The sequence below is a fragment of the Macaca thibetana genome, chromosome Y, assembly GCF_024542745.1.
Source record: "Macaca thibetana thibetana isolate TM-01 chromosome Y, ASM2454274v1, whole genome shotgun sequence".
In the NCBI taxonomy this organism is placed as follows: domain Eukaryota; kingdom Metazoa; phylum Chordata; class Mammalia; order Primates; family Cercopithecidae; genus Macaca; species Macaca thibetana.
In genome coordinates, this window is record NC_065599.1 from 5,664,303 (window position 1) to 5,684,329 (window position 20,027).

General features: G+C 35.9%; 1 protein-coding gene across 3 annotated transcripts in view; it reads left to right on the plus strand.

The window, feature by feature from the left end:
- The first annotated feature begins 1,917 nt into the window (after positions 1-1,917).
- Positions 1,918-20,027, plus strand: part of KDM5D (lysine demethylase 5D) — a 40,406-nt gene continuing 22,296 nt past the window's right edge. For 2 of the 3 annotated variants that reach the window (XM_050777806.1, XM_050777808.1), the window contains exons 1-11: positions 1,918-2,809; positions 2,927-3,095; positions 4,234-4,311; positions 5,596-5,718; positions 5,967-6,137; positions 7,767-7,901; positions 11,723-11,852; positions 11,976-12,121; positions 14,728-14,886; positions 15,300-15,419; positions 15,542-15,700. In XM_050777806.1, coding sequence (XP_050633763.1) covers positions 2,946-3,095; positions 4,234-4,311; positions 5,596-5,718; positions 5,967-6,137; positions 7,767-7,901; positions 11,723-11,852; positions 11,976-12,121; positions 14,728-14,886; positions 15,300-15,419; positions 15,542-15,700 — 1,371 coding nt within the window. In that variant the 5' untranslated portion in view covers positions 1,918-2,809; positions 2,927-2,945. The remainder of the gene's footprint in view (positions 2,810-2,926; positions 3,096-4,233; positions 4,312-5,595; positions 5,719-5,966; positions 6,138-7,766; positions 7,902-11,722; positions 11,853-11,975; positions 12,122-14,727; positions 14,887-15,299; positions 15,420-15,541; positions 15,701-20,027) is intronic. The other variant, XM_050777807.1, reaches the window with a different exon arrangement.

Below are 20,027 nucleotides of genomic sequence, written 5' to 3' on the forward strand. Positions count from 1 at the left end.
AAAAATTTGATTCATAGTAGCAGAAATAGAATAAAATAAGATGAAGTAAATTAATTTCAAATATATAAATAATATATACATACTAAATACTAACATATATAATATACTAAAAACTATAAAACTTTGTTGCAGGAAACCAAAGACCTAAATAAATTGAAATACATGCTTTGACCATGTATACGAAACTAGATGGAAATATTTCCTAAATTTGTCATGGATTCAACATTTCTGTCTCAATCCCAGCTTGCTAGTCTGTAGAAACCCCAGTTTGCTTCTCTGTGGAAATAGGCAAGCTAATAAAAATACAAGAAACAAATAATAGCCAACCAGTCTCAAAAAAAAAAACAAAAAAAAAAAACAAAACAAGAACAAAGTTGGATTACTCACTTCCCCCAATTCAAACCTTCTACAAACTACAGCAATAAAAACAACATGGCATTAGAATTTATACATACACAAAAATACAGAATGGAATTGAAAGTCCAAGAATGAACCCATACATTTATGGCCAATGGAAAGTTATCAGAAGTGCCAAGAATAATTAATGAAGCAATAATAATGTTTCCAACAAATTCTGGGACAACTAGATGGCAACAGGCAAAAATATTGAGTTGGATCATTACTTCACAGTGTTTACAAAAGTTAACCCAAAATGTATCAAAAAAGTTAATGTAAAAGCTAATACTATAAAGGTCCCAGAATAGAGTATAAGACTACATCTTTGTGATTTTGGGTTAGACAAAAATCCCCTCAGAGGCAACACTGAAAGTACAAGTGACAATACAAAAAAGTAAACTGGATAAACATCAAACTAAAAACCTTTCTGTTTAAAGTTTACTACTAGGAAACAGAGAAGCCAGCTCACAGAATTAATTATTTTCAAATCAAACATCTGATAAGAGAATCAGATAAGAATAATTACAAATAAACAAAAAAAGGCAAACCAATGTGAAAAGAGTCAAAAATCTTGAATAGACATTTCTCCAAAGAAGGTATATAAAGCACATGAACAAGCCAACAAGCTTACAAAAACATGCTCAACACTATTGTCATTAGTAATTCAGGAAGTACAACTCAAAACTCAATGAGACCTCATACACATTGTGATGGTCAAATCAGTAAGTCACGTAATTACAGTATTGGTTAGGATATGGAGAAATTAGAACGGTCTTCCACTTTTGATGGAAATTAAATGATACGGAGAAAATTAAATTTATTAAATTAAATTTCGGAGGAAAAAGTTTAAACCCGAAGTTCCCATATAACCCAATTCTACTAGTAGGTGTGTATACACACAAGAAATGAAACTAAGCATGCACATAAAAACCGGTACACAAATGTTAATACCAACATTATTTATAACAGCTAAATGTAGAAATTGAAATATCTACTTACTGATGAATAAAATATAAATCTGTTTTATAGTGAATTATTTTGAATTGTGAAAAAATAGATCTAATCATTTGAAATAATACAGGATAAATTATAATTCTAATTTTATTAAATAGAAAAAAGTATGTAGATAAAACTGGTAAAATTAGAGCAGAAAATTAAGTAACGTAACTTTCGAAACAGGAATATATATGTAATGCAGCATAATAAAGTAACGAAGCTGATAATCTACATGAAATGGATAAATTGTTTTTTTTAAAAAAAGGAAATGCCAAGAATTGTACAATACGAAACAATTACCAAACTGTCAAACTTTAAGGCATTTCCGGCAGTGCCCTTCAAAATGAGATCTACCAGATAATTTTTAAAACTTACCTTTTGCATATTTTTCAAAAATACATAGAGAACAAGATACTACAATAGTGAATTGATTCTTAAAAAAATAGAATGGCAATGTAGGGTGATTTTTGCTCAACAGGGGTGTAAAATATTGTAAATAAAATTAGAAGCAACGAAGTATAACATTTTGTTTTGAAATAAAACCTCGCAATAAATTGCAACTTCCCTAAAAGCAGTATAGATAATTCCACATCAAAAAACAGATCGTTAGCAGTGTGCTTCTTTTAATTTATGGTACGTGTGGTTAGCGATGTTGAAGATTTACTGTCATCTGTCCAGGTCTTTGTGATCATTTTAAAATTTAGGGAGATTCTAGGTAATTTTTAAGGGATGTTTATCATGGGCGGTAAAGGTTTTATTTAAAAACATTTAGCACTTCTTTTCCCCGTCCTAAAGTCCAAGCTCGAGTTGGTAAAAAAAAATCCAACGACAAATGTGCCCACTTGAAGTGCACTGTTAATGCAAGTTTACAAGAACATAAATATATCGTACCGGTGTCGTGCCTTCTAAACGTCTTACGATAGGAAAGTTCTCCAACAGAGAACCTAGTGAGTCTTCATAAAATGTTAGTAAATCCTTTCACATTAACGGAGATCGCCGGCGGTTTGTATAGGCAGAGAAAAAAGATGCGTTTCTACCAACATTTCCGCAAAGGAGGAATTTTCTCTGAGAAATCCTTCGTTGAACTTCACCAGACCCTTTTACGGTCCTTCCCTGTAATACGCAGGCGTAACTTGCGCAGTGGTCCCATTTTAAAAAAAGATCCGGTCATACTATTTTTATCTTGCTCTTTTGTTCTGTCGGAGTAATGTTTAATATCAGTCCAGCTACTGGTCTGTGGCTGTTTTCTTCTGGTAAAATCGCTCTTGCGTCCTCAGCTTTTATCTAAGGTGCAGAAGGTATCACAGGTTTGGAAATAGCGCCGGAAAAATCGATCCGCGGAGTGAGACGGTTCGTACCACACAGCAAGGCTCGGAGGTCAAGATGGTGGTTGTAAAACTAGGGGTCGTGGCGATTGGTAAGCGGCTACGGGATTAAAGTAACCCTGAAATTCTCAAGAAAATGAAATTTCCCTAGGGCTTTTAGGAGGAGGAACCAGTTCGTCATTAAAGACAATGTGATTCTTATTTTACAGTTTAGCATTAAGGCCCGACATGGAACCGGGGTGTGACGAGTTCCTGCCGCCGCCTGAGTGCCCGGTTTTTGAGCCTAGCTGGGCTGAATTCCAAGACCCGCTAGGCTACATTGCGAAAATAAGGCCTATAGCTGAAAAGGCTGGTATCTGCAAAATCCGCCCACCCGCGGTAAGTCTTTGAAACAAAACTAGGAGTAGGCAGCTTCGGTTTGAACGTTGGGGCAGTTTACCTTTTGGCTAGGCTTTATTTACGTTTATGACCAGAAACCCTTAGCACCAAATTTCTCATTTAACTTTTCTGACCAGAACAAGTTGGCATCAGAAAATTGGTACCAGATCGCCACATTCCACGGGATTCTAAAGATCTGACTGCTGTAGGGACAAAAATGTACGAGTCATGTATTTTTACGTTGTGCTGTTACTGAATATAGCTTAGGCACACACAAGCTTTTTTTATACTTAACCGCAAAAAAAAAAAATTAGCTTAATCAGAAGTGTTTGATCTATGACAGGAGCAAATTATATAAACTTGTGGTGTTAACCACTTGGACTGGTGTTTTCATTCTTTGATGTGACCTTGGATGTATGTAACAAATACAGCAAAGAATGGGAGTGATGTGGTATTCTTTGCCATCAATTAAATTTGTGTTTGTAAACGTAGACCATCTTGGTTTGCTATACTGAAAACTACTAAATGAACCTTGTAGAAGTTTGACCGAATTAAGAACATATACTGAAATGAGCCTGTGCTGTCGTCGTAAACAACTAACAAAATATTCAGAAAAGTCAAAAAGTTTTCTTAGAGCGTACAGCTTTTTTCTCATATATTGAGCCAGGTTGCAACGTTATTTGTATTTAGATGTTTGCACTTAACAGCATTCGCAATGAAACTTTTTCATACTGCTCTGAGTGGGAGGAGATAATGGCTTAGGTTTGAAAAGACGAAACAATTTTTTATCTGCGCTACATTTATCTTCATTTTAGTAAGGAATCAAACCCAAATAGCATAGTGTTTGTTCAGATGTGCGTCATTCTTGGAAGTCGCTTTCTAGGCTTGAGATTATAGAGGTTTTTTTTTTTTTTTGTCTGTTGCGAAGGACAGATATCAAGGAGAGTTGTGGATTTGCAGTTTTTCCTTTTTTTTTTTTTCAGTTAATCTTAACGATGAAGAAGGAATCATTTGAGTCTTTTGTGTACAAAAAATGGTTACCAGAAGACTTTAAAAGAGTGGGAACAAATGATTGTGGTTTTCACTATCTTCATCCTTAACTGTGCCATAGTTATGAGGTTCTTACACTTTCTTCTAGGACTGGCAGCCTCCCTTTGCAGTAGAAGTTGACAATTTCAGATTTACTCCTCGCATCCAAAGGCTAAATGAACTGGAGGTAAGATTGGGAGGCACACTTTTGTTAAAGGAGTCTGATCTCTAATCTTGCTGTTGTAGTTTCATAACGATGTAGAACTTAGGTTTTGAAATCTAATGTGTTAAATTTGAATATTGATCCAGAATATTGATCTTGGAGAAAGTTTTCTATAAAGTACATAATTTGTGTCCACTAAAATGCTGGAACACAAAGAAGGCTTTAAATTTCTGAGGATGAATGATGCATTCTTTTGTTGTACAATAGTTTCAGGTTAGAACTATCAAAATGGCAGTACCTTTCCCATTTTGTCTTCTCATATTCACATACTTAATGACTGAATTTTTTTTTTTTTTTTTTTTTTTGATGCTAAATTTCACCTTCTCCCAGGCTGCAGTGCAGTGGCACGATCTCGACTCACTGCAACCTCCGCCTTCTGGGCTCAGCCTCCCAAGTGCCTGGGATTGCAGGTGCACACCAGCACGCCTGGCTAATTTTTGTATTTTTGGTAGAGATGGAGTTTCACCGTTTTGGCCATCCTGGTTTCCAACTCCTGACATTAGGTGATCTGCCTGCCTTGGCCTCCCAAAGTGCTGGGATTACGGGCATGAGCCACTGCATCCAGTGTGACTAAACTTTTTTTAGTTCTTTAACAGAAGCAGAGTTCAGAGAAGAAATAGGATCTTTTAAATATCCAGCAACAGGCTGATGGTATTACATAGGTTCTGCTTTAATAAAATGTCAGAGGCAGAGCTTGCTTTTTAAAGCAGTCAACTCAGTCTTCATAGTTTAGTATTCAATATAGAAAGTATATGAATGATTTGTCATTTACTATTAGAATTTTGACTATGATCAGTAGCTAGAAGCTGCATGTGAGTTAGGGTAAGAAAGCAATAATTCAGAAACTGGTTTCATGTCCAAATTTTTGACATGAACTAGAAAAATATTTTAGTTCTTTCAATTATATATCAGTACATTCTAAGTTTACATTAAAACTAATGGTGATACTGAGTCTAAATACTCTTGGAGCCTACATATTTTTGGTCAAGCCACCTTTAAGTCCAAGAATAATTCCTTAAATTTAGATATGATTTCGATTCTAAGACAGCAAATTCATAGCTCCTTGTAGGTTAAAGAATCAGCGAACTTTGTGTGGACACCATTGGTGAGATAAGACAGGGAAGCTGGGGCTCCGGCACATTAATAGAGAAGTGTAGATAGCATAGAATAATACTTGCTCATTTACTTCATACTCAGTGAAGTCCTATTAAGGAGTGTGCCAATCTTACAAGGCCTTCTCTTTCCCAGGCCCAGACTAGAGTGAAATTGAACTATTTGGATCAGATTGCAAAATTCTGGGAAATTCAAGGCTCCTCATTAAAGATTCCCAATGTGGAGCGGAGGATCTTGGACCTTTACAGCCTTAGTAAGGTAAGAGTAGTCTACTTTCTAAAGGAGAAACAAATAAAAAGCCTTACATCAAAGATCTTCTGTGGTAGAAACACTAGGCAGGAAAGGAAAGAACACAGAGCCTGGCAGCATTTCTTGACATAATCTTTGAGTCTTAGAATGATTGGTGTTGGGGGAAGGGCACAGCCACCTATAGTCAAGTTTCATTGCCGTGTTTAGCCCTTTCCAGCCTGTTTACAGTTCACCCATATTGTTTCTTATACTTTCAGATTGTGATGGAGGAAGGTGGGTATGAAGCCATTTGCAAGGATCGTCGGTGGGCTCGAGTTGCCCAGCGTCTCCACTATCCACCAGGCAGAAACATTGGTTCCCTGCTACGATCACATTATGAACGCATTATTTACCCCTATGAAATGTTTCAGTCTGGAGCCAACCATGTGGTGAGGGCCCTTAAATTAGTTCGTGGCCTGATGTCATTTTGTTTTCTTTTGTTATTTACTCTTTGGATTGGACTTTTCTCCTGAGTAGTCAGGGTCTATAGATTATAAAACTCTGGAGTGAAGATGTTCCAAGAATTGACCCTGGAACATATTTTGCAGCCTCTTTATGTGGCATAGTTTTTGTTTCTGCTATACATCAGTAAGAACTAGAGTGACCTTTCTAATGGGTTCCCAAGATCTTTTTATGGAGAAGATCTTAAACTAGAAGTTAGAGGTAACCATTTCCTACCTTTAAGTATCTCACATGAAAAAGATAATCTTTTTTTTTTTTTGAAACGGAGTCTTGCTCTGTTGCCCACGCACAATCTCGGCTCACTGCAAGCTCCTCCCGGGTTCACGCCATTCTCCTTCCTCAACTTCCCCAGTAGCTGGAACTACAGGTGCCCACCACCACGCCTGGCTAATTTTTTTGTATTTTTAGTAAAGACAGGGTTTCACTGTGTTAGCCAGGATGGTCTTGAGCTCCTGACCTCATGATCTGCCTGCCTTGGCCTCCAAAAGTGCTGGGATTACAGGCATGAGCCACCATGCCTGGCTGAAAAAGATAATCTTAATGAAGTTCCTAAGCTTTCATGAGGCTGGGTAACTTAAAGACAGTTTAGATTAAAAGCTTGGTATGACTTGGATTTAACTCAGGGTGGGGGAACTGATTTAGCAGGGTGTTTTTATGTAATAAGTTTTTAATTTTTTTTTTTTTTTTGAGGCAGTGTCTCAGTCTCCAGGCGGGAGTGCAATCTCGGCTCATTGCAGCCTCCGCCTCCTAGGTTCAAGTGATTCTCCTGCCTCAGCCTCCCAAGTAGCTGGGAGTACAGGCGAGTGACCATGCCCAGCTAATTTTTGTTTTTTTTGTAGAGATGGTGTTTGTCCATGTTAGCCAGGCTGGTCTCGATCCTTTGACCTCGTGATCCACCTGCCTCAGCCTCCCAAAATGTTGGGATTACAGGCGTGTGCCACCACGACTGGCCAGTTTTTAGGTTTTATTATCCATAAAACTTTAAAATATTTATAAAAACTGTGTATTTATGTTTATAAACACGTTTCACTTAGTGTACATAATTCTGCTAAAGATTCAGTATTTTTGTTTTGCTTTGTTTTTGAGACGGTGTCTCACTCTGTCACCCAGGCTCTACTAATTTTTGTGTTTTACTGAGATAGGGATTCACCATTTGGCCAGAATGGTCTTGGTCTCTTGACCCCATGATCCACCTGCCTCGACCTCCCAAAGTTCTGGGATTACAGGTTTGAGCCACCACGCCCAGCCAGATTGAGTATATTTGTTACTCATTTTTCATCCGGGAGATTGAAGCACAAAGAGAGAAGTTCAGTATGTTTGCTGAAAGTGTTAAAACCCAGATTGATATCAAGACAGACCAAAGACGATGTTCTTTCATGTTCTGTGCTGCTCATTCCTAAGCAAAGGCATGGGAATTTTTAGGGTATGTGTTCTATCCAAAGAACAAGAGTGGACCTGTGTAATTTAGAAAGAACTACAGCTTTATTTGCTGGAGTTGTAATTGAAGGCATCACTAATTACTGTCAATTTCTGATTCTACATTTTTTTCTCTCTAGCAGTGTAACACACACCCGTTTGACAATGAAGTAAAAGATAAGGAATACAAGCCCCACAGCATCCCCCTTAGACAGTCTGTGCAACCTTCAAAGTTCAGCAGCTATAGTCGACGGGCAAAAAGACTACAGACTGATGTGAGTGACTGTTATTCCTCTTATTCTTTCTGTAGCTGGGAAGTTTCATCTAGACCTTGATGTTGGGGAAAATTCATTACTAAAAGCATTGTTTTGTATGTGCCTGGTTCAAGATTAATTGAAATGAATTATGGGTTATTTTGTTCAAAAATACGATTTATAATGTATTATTTTTGTAGTTTTGCTTTTATATGCTTTGAAAAAAAATGTATTGCTATTGTTTTAAGCGATGGGGTCTTGCTATGTTGCCAAGCTGGTCTTGAACTTCCAGGCTTAAATGATTCTGCCTCCACAGCCTTTGGAGTAACTGGGGTTATAGAGGTTAGCCACTATGCCAGCTTATAAGGTATTGTTAATTTTTATGAACCTTGGAATGATTTTTGCAAAGCATACCATACAAGTTAGTCATTGTTAACCGTTTGTTTTATTCTATGGTCTTCCATGTGGTGGTTAGTAGCTATGACCACAGAGACTCAGGAAAGCAAAGTTTATTATCATCACAGGCCTTAGTGAGGTAGTCACTATATGCTACACCGTGGTAGAGGGGAAAACCCATCTTGGACATGCAGAAGTAGCAGGAACAAGGAAAGAACCTAGGCCATAGCCTATATTGAGTTTACCAAGGGAAAGGCAAGACAGAGCAGGATAAGCAGTATAGAATTGGCTAGTTTGAATACTTTTGGCAGTCTCTAGGCTACAGCAGTATTCCCTAGTTGCCTGACCCTAGAATTAAGGCGGAGGAACTTTGCCTTCTTAATTGTATGGGCTGAATTGATGAAGATTAGCTTTGGATTTGTCAGTGAACATATTAAAGACACATTAAGGCATACTCCTGGGTGAGCCGTTTGGTATTTGCAGTAGCAGCTAACCCTGGGAGGGCAGTCTCTCCTAGCCAGAAATATTTAAGATGTTAAAACATTATAATATTCAGAAAATGAAAAATATAAACTATATTTTTAATAACTTCTAAGTAAGTCTGTTTTTACTGCTTCATATACAAGATTTTCATAACATTTGGATATTTTTATTTCTGAAGTACCTTAAAATAAATTAAGACAATGTTGTGTACCCCTGGGTGCTTTCTGGATAATTCCAACAATATTTAAATTTTGAGATGCTGTAATATTAGATACTAGACCGAAGTGAGAAATTTTATCTAGTTAAGATTATTGAAATGCAGATGGATTCTGTATTAGTACTTTAGTTCTTTATAGTAAGAACTATGTCTGGAAAAAAACTGAATAAGAAAAATGAACATGTAATAACTAGGAAACCGGTAAAATTTGTTTCAAGTTGTAAGTACCAGCAAAGGATCTAAAAATTTTTCCAAATAAAATGGATCCTTAGACACTTTTTTGGCAGAGGGAGTTCATTGTCCACTTTGCAGGAAAGGTTTTAAAAATTGTTGGGCCAGGCACAGCGGCTCATGCCTATAATCGCAGAATTTTGGGAGGCTGGGGTGGGTGGATTACCTGAGGTCTGTAGTTCGAGACCAGCCTGGCCAATGTGGTGAAACCCCATCTCTACTAAAAATAGGAAAATTAGGTGGGTGTGGTGGCAGGCAATTGTAATCCTAGCTTCTTGGGAGACTGAGACATGAGAATCACTTGAGCCTGGAAGACAGAGGTTGGAGTGAGCCAAAATCATGCCACTGCACTCCAGCCTGGGTGACTGAGCAAGACTCTCTCAAAAACAAAAACAAAACAAACAAAAAATTGAAAACTGTATGGTTTACAAAAATTGGTAGTATTTCCAAAATATAAAGAAAAAAAGTTACAAATTCTGCATAAAGCAAGGAAGGAGACATGAGAACTAACACATCTTTTCCATTTAATGTGTGTTTGTAATTCAAGAACCGGTAGTAGACTGTCCGAAATGTACAGTAGTGTGGTATTACTTTATTCTAAAACAAGCAGATATTAATTCTTTTAAAAAGTATTTACTGGCTAGAAATAATTTATGTAACATTAATGTAAAATATATAATGTATATTAGCTCTTTTAAAGAGTGTTTGATGATTAGAAATTATGTAACATTAATGTAAAATATATAATGTACATAATATAATATTTTGTGTGTAAACTTACATATTGCGTCTGTAAGTTGTATAAGCACAAAACTGATGGACTCTTTATTTTTTATCATAGCTTATTTTCAAGTTTCCTTTTCTAGCAGCCGTGATGAATAATAAATCCAAAGTGTTTCTTACAAATTGAAAATATACGAAGTAACCACATATCCCTTTCACATAACTGGTTAGGAAAAGGTCAAAATGTGTCAAGGATATGAGGAACTAGGCATTATGTGCACTCTTTGTAGTAGTGAAGGATTGTATTAAAATTAAAATTTGAAGTTACTAAAATTTTAAATGTTTATGTCCTCCTGCTTAACTTCTGTTAATTATCTTTTGAGAAGAATAATGCAGCAAGTACATGAGTACTAATGATTTGTACCTGAGTCTTAATTTATAGACGTGATTCAGTAACGATGAGATGGAGAGGTCAATGCTAAAAATTTAACACTGCTGACTGTTTCTTTCCAAATGAGATGTATGGCATACCACACAGAGCCACAGTAGTCAGTCAGGAGGTGAAAGGTAAGGTGAAAGGCACAGATCACACCCTTTGTTTGTATTTCTGTGAGACAGGCAAGGCAGGGCAGTGTAAATGTCAGAATTGGCTAGCTTATTGGAATAATTCCAGTGCTCTGTGGGGCACAGTGGATGCCAGTAGGTTTCTGGTACTCGGCTCTGAGTTGGTTTACAGCAGGGGCAAAACTGGCTGTATATGATACTTAAAGCAAATAGTTAGAGGTTTGGACTCGGGATAGTTTGGTGTGTATGGTAAAGTTACGGTTTAGTTTGGCCAGCTCTGAAAGAGCTGGGCTCCCTAGCCAACAGTGTCCCCCAGAAATGTCAAAACAATGTAAGGTGTATAAAATAAAAGTTAGATTAATACAGTTAGTTACTTAGCTTTTCAGAAGGTCAAAAAGTTGGAAATGGCCTCAATGTATAATTAAATGATTTCTGGAACAGTATTTTAATAAGCTATGTATACTCATAGACATAACACAATATACGTTTCTACTTGCAGAAATTGCTGTGGGAATAAAAGAAAAGCATAAAATACGTTACTGTGTCTCTCTGTGTGTATACGTGTGTGTGTTTATATAAAATAGAAGAAAACTAATCTCTATATAGAAGAAAATTTGTAAGAGTAAAGCTTTAAAATAAATGGAAAATGTAATTGAGCCCAATTTCAAAATGTAACAATTTTAAACATTCATAAAACATATTTTACAGTGTCATCTAAGAAAAATGCTGAAAATGGTATATAATATATATATAGCATATGATTTGTATTTTGATACTTACTTGGTTTCCATTTTCCTAGGTTTGTGATTACATTGTGGTCCGAAAGCCGTTATGGTTCTAATGATACCAGCCTAAATGGAATAGAATTTTTCCTCTTGTACTGTTTGCATCTTCAACTCAGTTGGAGAGGGGGGCTTATTTGTAATTACAAAATTCTTTAAGGTATAAATTTCTGACATTTAAGCTTCACTAGCCTTGCAAGCCCAGGAGTAGTCATTTTTTTCCTGACATGAAAAAAGTTGAGAAACTTCATTACTTTCCAAATTTATCCATTTGCTCCTACCTGACCATACCGTACTCACAGTAAAAATGTGATTAATAACCATTCAAAATTGGGTAAAGGCTGTTAGTTGATTTTAGTCCATGTGACTTGTCTAGACCTTGCCTGTAAAGTATTTATGCCTGTATAGGTAAAACTAACTTCATTGTTTGAATCTTCTTTGAACAGCCAGAGCCTACAGAGGAGGACATTGAGAAGAATCCAGAGCTAAAGAAGTTACAGATCTATGGGCCAGGTCCCAAAATGATGGGCTTGGGCCTTATGGCTAAGGATAAGGATAAGACTGTGCGTAAGAAAGGTGAGGAACTTTAATAGGCTGGGTAAGTGAGAGGGGTAAAATAGCAAAGTTTCATGTGAGAAGTAGTTTGGTAATCTTGATGCAGGAGAGAATTGTTTTCAGAGTTGTTTTTCACGTCCCTAGTCACATGCACCCCGGCTGTTACGGTGAAGGACCAGCGAAGTGGAGATGGGAACATGTCATCAGCATTACTCAAGCAGCACTATAGCCTAGAGCCCTGCACTAAGACGACTATGCAGCTACGAAAGAATCACAGCAGTGCCCAGTTTGTAAGGACTCATGATTTTGTAATACTCTACTTTGAACTGTCAAGATTAGATTGAACCTAAAATTATTTCATCATGCTTTTCTTTTTTCTTTCTTTCTTTCTACTTGTTCATGAGCCCTTTTATCTGAAGAGACAGGTGACTAGAAAGGGGAGGAAACTTATTCAAGATACTAAAGTCAAAAGCAAATTTTTTATGTCTTTTTAGATAAAACTTTTCACAAAACTATATTCTGTTTTTCAACTCTATCAGCATTTTCTGAACTTCTACAGCTTAATATAGGAGATAACGTGATCAGATATAAATTATGTCAAAGAGCTATTTGTTTATGGCGAATTCCTCCAGACTCTCAAAGCGTCACATTTCATACAGCAGTGACAGTTTTCTATTATCTTGTTTTACTTTTGTCCCTTGTATGTTTACATCTTCTTTTACTCTTTCTACATCTCACTTGGAAGATTTTTATAATGTCTTACATATTTAGATCTGCACTACAAGAAAAAAAAAAAGACTAAAATTCCTATCTTCCTCCTTACTCTTTAACTAATTTCACCCTGTTTTGATAATTTTTGTTTGCCTTTCATTTATGTAAATGCTGTTTTCAGAAATTTTGTTCTCAGACTTCTGTTTTGAGCTGCAAATTCTTGTGTTTCTTTTAGTCGTTTCCACCTAATGATTGGGAGATCATCATTACCACCCCTGTCCGATTCCTACTTGTCTCTCTATTTTTCATTTTATGGACACAAGGTAGACCTATCATCAAGATTGAAGTCTGGGAGTTATTGATCACTACTTTCTAACCCTTACAGCTAGTTGTTCACTTAGTTCTGTTGCTTTTGTTTTTATTTTGGTATATCACGCATACACAAAAATATCTAGATTAGTTTTCCTTGTTTGTGTACTTTTAATTACCGCTTTTATATTGACTTCTTCGTTCAGTGGTTCAAAAAATTCGTTTGTGTGGTTCTATTAATACTCACTCTTGTATTCTATTAAGTGTAATTTTGTTAGGCATAGCTTTTTTTCCATCTGTTTTACCATTCAACTTTTGGTAGTTACCAATTTTTGGCTATTTCAAATAATTCTATGAATATTAAAGTATATGTTTCTAGGTAGCATATGTAGACATTTCTGTTAACTAGATACACAGGATTGAATTGCTGTGATTGAGACTATGTATATTTTCAGTTTGGGATTATTGTCACAGACTATTTTTAAAAATAGTTGACTAGTTATCAGCTAGTATTGGATACCAGTTCTGGTTACATGTCCTCACTAACACTTAAAATTGACAGTTTTGTGTTTCATTTCAGCCATTCTGGAAGATGTCTAGTATTTCATTGTAATTTTTATTTGCATTTCCCTGGTTTACAATTTTTTATATTGAGCATCTTTCATAAGTTTAAAAGTTTTTTATTTTATGAAATCTTTTCCTGATAATTCTGTTGAATTTTCTTTTTTTTTTTTTTTTTTTTTTTTTTGAGACGGAGTCTCACCGTCACCCAGGCTGAAGTGCACTGGCATGCTCTCAGCTCACTGCAACCTCCGCCTCCAGGGTTCAAGCAATTCTCCTGCCTCAGCCTCCCAAGTAACTGGGACTATAGGTGCACACCGGCACACACTGCTAAATTTTTTTTTTATTTTAGTAGAGATGAGGTTTGACCTTGTTGCCCAGGCTGGTCATGAACTCCTGAGCTCTAGCAATCCTCCTGCCTTGGCCTCCCAAAGTGCTGGGATTACAAGCCTGAGCCACCCCACCTGGTCTCTTATAAGTATTCTGATTTGTAATATGCGTGTGTGTAGATGCATGCATATATATGTGTATATATGCATGTGTATATACACATATATAATTTTATGTGTATGTATTTAAAAATATATAATTTCATAGTTTCTTCTGCTCTTGAGTTATCTTTATTTTCTCTTTATTGATCAGTTTACCTCTAGATTCTTGTAGAAAAGCCCATCCTACTTGTTGAAGGTAATTTTTGCAAAATATGACTGTACCCTGCTAAAAACTTTGTCACTGCATTTTCTTTTTAAGCTGTTAATTATAACTTTTTTTTTTTTCAATTGTGTCTAAGAATCAAGTTATTTAGCCTTTGCTTCATGTTTCTCTTCTGTGACATACTACTTGGGTGACTATTTAATTCATCACCTAATCTAAGATACCATTTAGAATGAAAGTAGACATCTCCCAAACTTTTCACGAGAGGAACAAGTGTAACTGGATACTCGGTCAGTTGGCCTTTTTATGTTCCACTTGCCCTCTGTGCCAGTCAAATTTTTAACTGTATGTAATTCTTTGAATTACATACAATTCAGTTACACACAATACATACAATCAATGCTGCTTTATACCTTTATGATTTTTGTTTATGCCATTGAACCTGTATAAAAAGTCTACTTTGCACCCGTGGTTTCTTTGTTAACTTACTGTGTTACACTGTAATTGTTTCTTGTCATAGTTTGCACTAGGTAGTAAACTCATAAATACAACATTGTATAGTTACTGGCTAATGATATGTGTTCATCAATGGTCTGGAAACCTGGGATAAGGTATCATAGAACAAGCAACTAATCTTTTTACTTTCCTATTTTTTTGGTAGATTGACTCGTATATTTGCCAGATATGCTCTCGTGGGGATGAAGATGATAAGCTGCTTTTCTGTGATGGCTGTGATGACAATTACCACATCTACTGCTTGTTGCCACCCCTTCCTGAAATCCCCAGAGGCATCTGGAGGTGCCCAAAATGTATCTTGGCGGTAAGATCTGTCTGTCACTGATGATTCATTTTTGGTTCTTGGTGATTTTCTGCAGTGTAACCTTCTGGATCTTAGGGAGGTAGTTTCTACCCTTTTAGAAGTTAATACTTTTGTTAGGTTTTGATTAAGCTATCAGTGACCTACTATGCAAGAATGATTGGACACACTAACTATAGAATGATAGAGACTTGAGTGAACCAGAGGCAAGGGGACATAATCCAAATGGCATGAAATATATTAGGAAAGATTAGGAAATAATGTTTAATACCTACTGATGAAACAAACCTATTTGGAAATAGGAAAATGAAGAATTATCACTTGAGATATTGAATGTAACATGAAAAATTTATCTCTCCTTAGCTTTCCTATTTTTTGGGGTCTTTATTGACTTGCTGAAATATATTTTATTTCAGGAGTGTAAACAGCCTCCTGAAGCTTTCGGATTTGAACAGGCTACCCAGGAGTACACTTTGCAGAGTTTTGGTGAAATGGCTGATTCCTTCAAGTCTGACTACTTCAACATGCCTGTACATGTATGTGATCTGAGGGCTGGCCTGTAGCGATTCTGTTGTGATGGTCTTAGTTCTCTGGCTCGTGGAGACATGGGTCCAAAGTATAGGGGGGCTATGATAATCTTTTGCACTTGTTTTCACAGATGGTGCCTACAGAACTTGTAGAGAAGGAATTCTGGAGGCTGGTGAGCAGCATTGATGAGGATGTGACAGTTGAATATGGAGCTGATATTCATTCCAAGGAATTTGGCAGTGGCTTTCCGGTCAGCAATAGCAAACGAAATTTATCTCCTGAGGAGAAGGTAATACTGTTGGTAGTTCATGTTAACATTAACTAGGGAAATTCATTTTGGCATATAAAAGTGCTTTCATAGGTTCTCCCACACAGTATTGTGTTCACATGTTTGGGATAATGATGAGGTTTGATGATATTGAATGATCTGTCAGTGAACCAGAATATGGACAGTCATCATTTTTTTTTTCTTAAAACTCTGATGGGGATAGATAAAAGGAACAGTGTAAATCTTGATATTATCAATGAAGAGGTATAGTGTTCCTCTGCCTTTCCTTAAGTCTAATTATTGGAAGCTTACCACCTTTATACGAAAAACAAGTACTATGACCAGCTTATTTTGAAATATTTGGAAGGGCAGAAAGAGGTGCCTCTGTTAAGTGTATCAGTTTGTGTTCATATCAAACACATGGAGCAATGTAGAAACCACTGATTTCATTCTTTATTACACGGTAGTTTCTTGTATTAATCAAAGAAACCCATACAGCCATCCTAAATTCTGGCTCATCACATTTGCATTTCTCCCATAGTGGAGACCCAAACAAAATAATGCCTGAAGTAATATAATTTGGGGAGATGTAACCATCTAAAAGCTAAAATGTCACCATCCTTATGCATTATTTGAACATTTGAGAAATTAATCCTATTATAACTGCTGTTTTACCATGTTGGCCGGAACCAAAAGAATTAGTATTTGGCATTGTATATAGATTAATCTAACAAGGGGGTTGATCTAGACAGAAAAAATAGTAGTTTGAGGGTAAACTTAGCTAATAGCTGTGACTAACATTTTTAGGAAGCCTTACTTTGATTTTTATGTATATATACTGTTTATTTATGGAGACGTCTGTGTCCATATAAGTGCTGTTACATAGTCATATGCTGCATAACAGTTTCAGTTTAACAAAGGAGCAATACTGTACTTTCACTATATCTTTTCTGTTTAAAGGTACAGATACTTAAACCATTGTGTTATATGGCCTACAATATTCAGTACAATAATGTCGCACTAATTTGTAACCGAGGAGCAATAGTTATATACTATATAGCGTAGGTGTGTAGTGGATTGTTTCTTCTTGGTTTGTATGAGTATACTCTATGATGTTCACATAAGGACAAAATTGCCTAGGGACATATTTTTCAGATGTCCTTTTGTTAAGAGATGTGTAGCTGAGCATGATAGTACTTAAAAGTCTTTCTTACAGATACTTTGTTTATAGTTTTTAAAATAGAAGTAAGTTAAAATTACTGAAGATTGAAACTATAAGTAATTAGAAGAGAATCACCTATAGCATCCATTGGTGACATTGGTCTTTTTCTAATTCCCTTTTTGAAACAACCCAAAAAAACTGTGGTATTTTGAAGCCACAGACAAGTCCTTTTGTCAGTATAAAGCATGGTATTGAGTAATATCCATGAACTAGGCCGGGCGCAGTGGCTCAAGCCTGTAATCCCAGCACTTTGGGAGGCCGAGGCGGGCGGATCACAAGGTCAGGAGATCGAGACCACAGTGAAACCCCGTCTCTACTAAAAATACAAAAAATTAGCCGGGCGCGGTGGCAGGCGCCTGTAGTCCCAGCTACTCGGGAGGCTGAGGCCGGAGAATGGCGTGAACCCGGGAGGCGGAGCTTGCAGTGAGCCGAGATGGCGCCACTGCACTCCAGCCTGGGCAACAGCGTGAGACTCCGTCTCAAAAAAAAAAAAAAAAAAAAAAAAAAATCCATGAACTAACTTTTGACAGAAGAACTGAAGTTTTATGATATAATATCTCTCTACAGGCTTTTCTGCAAGTCATACCTCCCTCTTTCTCTCCACTAACACCCAAATGTTCCACTGTCATGGGTTTGTCATAATAAAAAAAAGAGTGTAGTGTTTGATTACATATGTATGTATTTTTACAAAGGGTATTAATTTTCAAGCTTTGTTAATGTTGTGTGTTCTCTGATTTTTTTCTGTCAGTGTTGTGTTATGAAAATTCATTTATATTGTTGCTCATAGCTTTAAGTTATCTGTTTTCTCACTATTATGTAATATTGCATGCTGGGATTGCATCTCATTTATCTTTCTTTCTGTTGGATTGCTTCTGGTGTTTAGCTATTATAGTGTATGAGCATTATTTTACAGGTCTCCTAAAGCAACAATTTCTAGGTTCTATGTTTAGAAGTGGAATGGAAAGATACTCTGAATTGTTTTACAAAAGAATTCTGATAGGTTACACTGAAACTAATGGGGGAACTAGTCATCCATATATTTAACAAAGCACTTCATACTGTTACCTAATTTTGTGGGTATGATATGTTCCCACGTAGCACTACATTGTATTTCATTGATACTAAGGCCAAACGCTTTCCAATAGCTTATTCCAATTGCAAGCCTTTAAGAGCATCAGTTTATACCGTCTGCTAAATTATTGGAGGTGCCATTTATACTTATCTAAAACATATATGTGTATATAGACATTTGAGTAGATGCAGAATGTATTAACCCCTATCATGATGAGCTTGTACTGCTATTAATTTTCTAACTTTTATAAAACAAACAAATACCTTGGTATCTCTATCCTGCCGGTTGTTCCCATTCCTGCTAGTTTCCTTTGGCTCTAAGATTTAGTTTATCTTTCTGTATACATAGACTTTAAATGTTTAACTTGTAAATAATGCACAATTAATTTTTTTAATCCAGTGAGTTTTTATTTTGTAATTAATTTTCATTTATTATGACTGATGATTACATCCATTTTTTGCTATCTTGTTTTGAACTTAGTTTCTGCTGCCTTTTCTGTTTTCTTTTTTTTTTTTTTGCCTCTTATTCTATTTTAGCCACTTCTAAGTTTAGCAACTTGTATATGCTAGTTTTAATACTTTATTTTAAAGATAAGCTAACATTTAATTTTTTTACTTCTCTCAAGTATTATTAGACTATATAACTGTTACTCTTCTGTTCAATTCTATTCTGACCCATGAAATTTTTGTGCGTGTTTTTAAAGCTTTTTCATCAACAAAATGCTTATTATTTTTGTTTTCATACTGACTACAGATTTATCCACACTTGGTTTTTTCTTTTGATTATTTGCCATTCTTGCAACCATTTTTCTTCGTTTCTGAAGTAAATTCTTTAGAAATTTCTTAAACAGGCTGGGCGCAGTGGCTCACGCCTGTAATCTCAGCACTTTGGGAGGCCAAGGCAGGTGGATCATGAGGTCAGGAGATTGAGACCATCCTGGCTAACACGGTGAAACCCCGTCTCTATTAAAAATACACAAAATTAGCCGGGCATCATGGCGGGCGCCTCTAGTCCCAGCTACTCGGTAGGCTGAGGTGGAAGAATGGCATGAACCTGGGAGGTGGAGCTTACAGTGAGCTGAGATTGCACCGCTGCATTCCAGCCTGGGTGACACAGGGAATCTCTGCCCAAAAAAAAAAAAAAAAAAAAATTCTTAAACAGAGGCATTTGTAAATTTTTCTTTGAGTTGTTAAATATGTGTTTTACCTTTATTCTGATAAAGGTATTTCTCTGTATATATACGAATGTGGTTTGAGAATTGTCTTTTAGCAGTACATTAAAAATCTGTTTTGGCTTTTGAGAAGTCAATTCTGAATCTTACATTAGTTTGTAGTAGTGTATTCTGTTTTTTTCTGTTTGACTGCTATAATATCTCTTTGTTTTAGTGTATTGCAGGTTTTCTTGATGTATGAAATGTGACCTTTTTACTTAATATTTCTGGGAATACATAGGAATTCTCAAACTTGAGAATTCAGCTTTTACCAGTTCTGAAAAATTCTTGGTCATCAACTTTTGCAGTCTATAATTTCTTTATCCCATTAGCTGGAACTTTATTAGTCCAGTCTCTTCTGTATGTTTTTCCACCTGTCTTTCAATTTTTTTTTATTCTTTTGCTGCTATTGTTTTTTAAGTAACTTACTTAAAAGAACTTAAAAATGCACCAGTTTTTAAAATACCTAATCTATTAAACCACTTAGTTTATAATTTTTAATGTTACATTTTTATCTTTAGAATTTCTGATTATTTTTCAGACTTTCCTAGTTAATACTGAAAACCTTTTTTTTCATATTTCTTTTATCCTCTTATTAAATTAAACTGATTTTACCTTCAGCACCTAGTTATTATAGCATATTCTGAGAACTAATGACAGCTTGTTTTCTCAACAAATTTTTACTCATTTTACAACTCCCCTTCCATATTTAATGGCTTTGATTTAATTAGTGTTTTTTGTTGTTGTTTTTATTTTTTGATGAGCTTGTGTTTCTTTGAACCATATATATGGGATTTTTTTCAGAAACCTAGATTTTAATGTCCAGCTACAGAATAGACTTTCT